A 3,608-nucleotide genomic window follows, 5' to 3' on the forward strand; every position below is an offset into this window, starting at 1 on the left:
CACTCCTACACACAGTTGATTTATTATTCGAATTATACACCTGTAAGTTTTCGAGACTTTATTAAGTCTCGAAGGGGGGAAATATGTAATGTATTCCTTTAGCTAATAGATATCCATAGCACAGTTACAAACCATAATTGGTAAGTTAATATTCAGCTTCTGAGTTTCTCTAGCATAAGTATAGATCATAATGACATGTTAATATCTTAAGGCTCCTTGAATCTTAAGTTCAAAGCCTTTAAGTATTTTCTCCAGATGTGTTCAGTGTGTTTCTCCTTGTCTGAACTATCCTTGAACTGCCTATGGAATAATGAGAGGAGAGATGGTTTTCAGCGGGTCCTTAAATCTTAAGGTACGACACATTCCCAAATTTAGGCAGAAGGCCCGGTTGTGTGACGTCATTAAATCTCTAGGTTTGTGGTAAACAACTCCCCTATAAAACGCCTTACCTTGCAGAGTCAAGGCGGATTTTCACTATTCGGCCTGTGTGTTATCTCCGAGTTTTCTAGAAACTCGTCCTGACCTGTAATACTCTTGTGTAATAAACATTATACTTGTAAGTACTGGGTCCGCGTCTCCTCTCTTCAAACATCGACTTCAACAAGACTATCTGCTGGAAAGATCCAATTGCTTCTATACACGATAATTCAGAAGCTTTCGACATCAAACTGCCCTGGGGTAAAACAGGTATCACATACAAAGGAGAAATGTAAGAAAGATGAGATTCAACCAACAGTTTCAGAGTCGACAGCTGAACAGATCAAAACAAATTAAATAAGTCATTCTGCCACACTTTTCTTTTATGAAAAAAAAAAAAAAAGTAGAGCTTAACAAAGTATTGATGTTAAGATAATGTATTAAACAAAACAAAAATAAAAACCTGTCTTCCCTGAATTTAAAAGTTAAAGTGTTGATATGGTATTCAAAAAAGGGTGTAAACAGAGGGGCTTGTAACATAGTTTGTGCTTTTCATTTAAGATGAAACACGATCTGAGTTAAAGTGTATTAGAACTCTGCTCTTTAATTGGATTATATTTATTCTTCTTTAAATTGGTGAAAATATTTATTATTTGAGTTATTATTATACAAGCATATTTTTCAAAAACTGATTTGTAGCCTCACCAACTTGCATTAGTATTAATAAATGAAATGAACATGCAACTGGTTTTTAATGAATGAATAATTTGACATTTTTCTTTGCTTATTTATTTGAACTTTATTTGACCGTGGGACACACCAGAGCACCTGGGGTAAACCCACACATGTAACCCAAACTGAATAGACTTCTAGGAAAATCTACTGTTTATGGTAGTAAGGTAATCATATCATGAATCAAAGGTAAAGAAAAGAGAAATGTGGGGCGACAAGGCAGGAAAAGGGGGAGTTGGGGGTCATCAATAATTATTCCTAAGGTCTGTTGTCAAGACCCTCATCCAGTTGAATTCAATGCAGCTTGTAAGTGTTTGTCGGCTGCTTTGACAATGTGTGGAAAGAAGGTTGGCATGTCCTTGTTGGTACCTTCATGACATTCCAGACACTTCTCTACTGAGACTCCTGCTTTACTTGCTAAACCAAAAATGTATTGATCAGGGAGGCGTGCAGCCCTAATTTCCCTTAGCTTCCTCTCTTTGTACTCAGTAATGCACATAGATCTCTGCTCCCTTTCTTCCATCATCCGATTGATGTCCTCTATTTCCAGTCTGTGCTTGGCTTCAGCCAAGAGCTCACGCTCCGTTATCTGTTCTTTGAGGCATTCTAAGCAAAGCTGCATTTCCTCATGCTGCTTCCTCTCCTTCTGCTTCTCTTCTTTGATTCCTTCCAATAGCTTTTCAAGACATATGTCAAATTCCTCTTTCTGCCGGCCAATCTCATGTGTACAGCAGTGCTCATTGCAGCGAATCTGTTCAGAGCGAGCCTCTCTGAGCATTGCTTCTTCCTTTGCTCTCTTTTCAGACAGCTCTTTCTCTTTTCTCCTCCATTCTATCGCTGTAGCGTTTTGAATGTTCTGTGCACGAAGTATCTGCTTCTCTGCCAAATTATCTATATTCTTTTTTTGCTGGCCCCACATCTTTGTCAACTCAAAATCTTTTTCCTTCCTTATTCGTGTCTGCTCTTCTTCATACTTAGCATCCCTCTCTAGTTCTTTTTGCATACTCTGCAGCTTATTCTTTTCAGCCAGCTTGTCCCCCATTCTTTTCTGCTCCCGGGCCTGTATGGTTTCATTATTAGATTGCATGCTTTCCTGAAAAAAACGCTGTGCATTCTCCCTCTTCGTCTGTAGTTCCGTAAAGTCTTCCTGTGTCATTTTCACCAGAGTTTCTTTCACCTGTTGTGCCTCCAGCTTTTTCATGTTGTCTTTCAGTTTCTTCACCTCAAGATTTTGCTGGATTTGGTTTTGAATTTCTTGTGCTGCTTTGATAGCATTCTGTCTGTACTTTTCATCTTTCTCTTCCAATCTCTTACAGTTCTTTTGGTGCTCAGCATAAAGCATGGAGTCCATATCCTTTTTCTCCTTTAACAACTTTGCCTTTATCTGTTCAATTTCCCTCAGCTGGGCTTTTTGAATGGGGAAATACATAGCACTCACAATCTGCCTGTTGAACTCTTGAATTTCTGACTCGTCTTCCATTCTCAAGTCCTTGGCATGCTCCAATGGGCACTTCTTTTTCTTTGCAGCTTTTGCTTTTTCTTTCTTCCTCATGTTGAGTTGTGCAATTTCTCTCTCTTGCTCCATCTTCAAGAACTTGTCCCACTCCAATTGGAGGGTTATTTTTTCTGCATCACGTTTCTCTTGCCCCTTCTGATAAACCTCAGTTGAGGCCTCCTCCTTCTCCTCAGTAAGAACCTCGGCAGTTGAGATGAACATCCTATACTCATCAGATGAAAGATAGTAGGCTCCTTTTATATTACTATTGGCCATGGCGGCTCTTTTAGCTTGATGGAGCTTTTTGTCTATCACAAGGGTGTTATATGGTGGAGAGCACTGTAACATGGAGTTTCCTTGTGATGGTGGGGTTGGTTTTGGCAGTATAAAATAGTCAATCCTTTGATCATGGCTTTATACTATTATCACATTCTTTTGATCTTGACCTCCAATGTTTTACGCCTATGACCTCATCTCATTTCATTGTCTTTGTCTTATTATAATTAATATCAGGCCTTTTCTGCTAAAGACATAATTTGATTTTGGCGCCTGTGATGTCAAACAATTTTTTTATAGATTATTTAAAATGTTATTAGTAAAATAATCATTTTCAACAAATGATCTTACTCATGTCAACCTTACTATTCTATGTGATGCATACTATTTATGTTGCGATTTGGCACCATACAAATAAACTGAATATAATTAATTTGAACTGAATAACAATTCCTTTAAGATTCCCATTTGGGCTGGTGATTTCCTGTTGCTAACTAAAGTTAAGTTTGTTGCTATATATATATAGTGGAATATAGTGATTATAGTGATCACTTTTGTGGCATTCATCTCATCACTAAACAAACTTAAAATAAATCTTAAAGATGTCTGTTAAATCCCGTTTGATGTTTTCTCTTTGCTATCTCTATGTTCACTGTGTACACGGCTGGCCTAAATCACCATTAAGGCT

At 37.8% G+C, this 3,608-nt stretch overlaps 1 protein-coding gene across 1 annotated transcript; it reads right to left on the bottom strand.

The window, feature by feature from the left end:
- Positions 1–1,429: 1,429 nt before the first annotated feature.
- LOC133971003 (cilia- and flagella-associated protein 45-like) lies at positions 1,430–2,920 on the bottom strand. Its single transcript, XM_062408170.1, has one exon. The coding sequence runs from the start codon at positions 2,918–2,920 to the stop codon at positions 1,430–1,432; it is 1,491 nt and encodes a 496-aa protein (XP_062264154.1).
- Positions 2,921–3,608: the final 688 nt, after the last annotated feature.

The sequence above is a fragment of the Platichthys flesus genome, chromosome 16, assembly GCF_949316205.1.
Source record: "Platichthys flesus chromosome 16, fPlaFle2.1, whole genome shotgun sequence".
Classification (NCBI taxonomy): Eukaryota; Metazoa; Chordata; class Actinopteri; order Pleuronectiformes; family Pleuronectidae; genus Platichthys; species Platichthys flesus.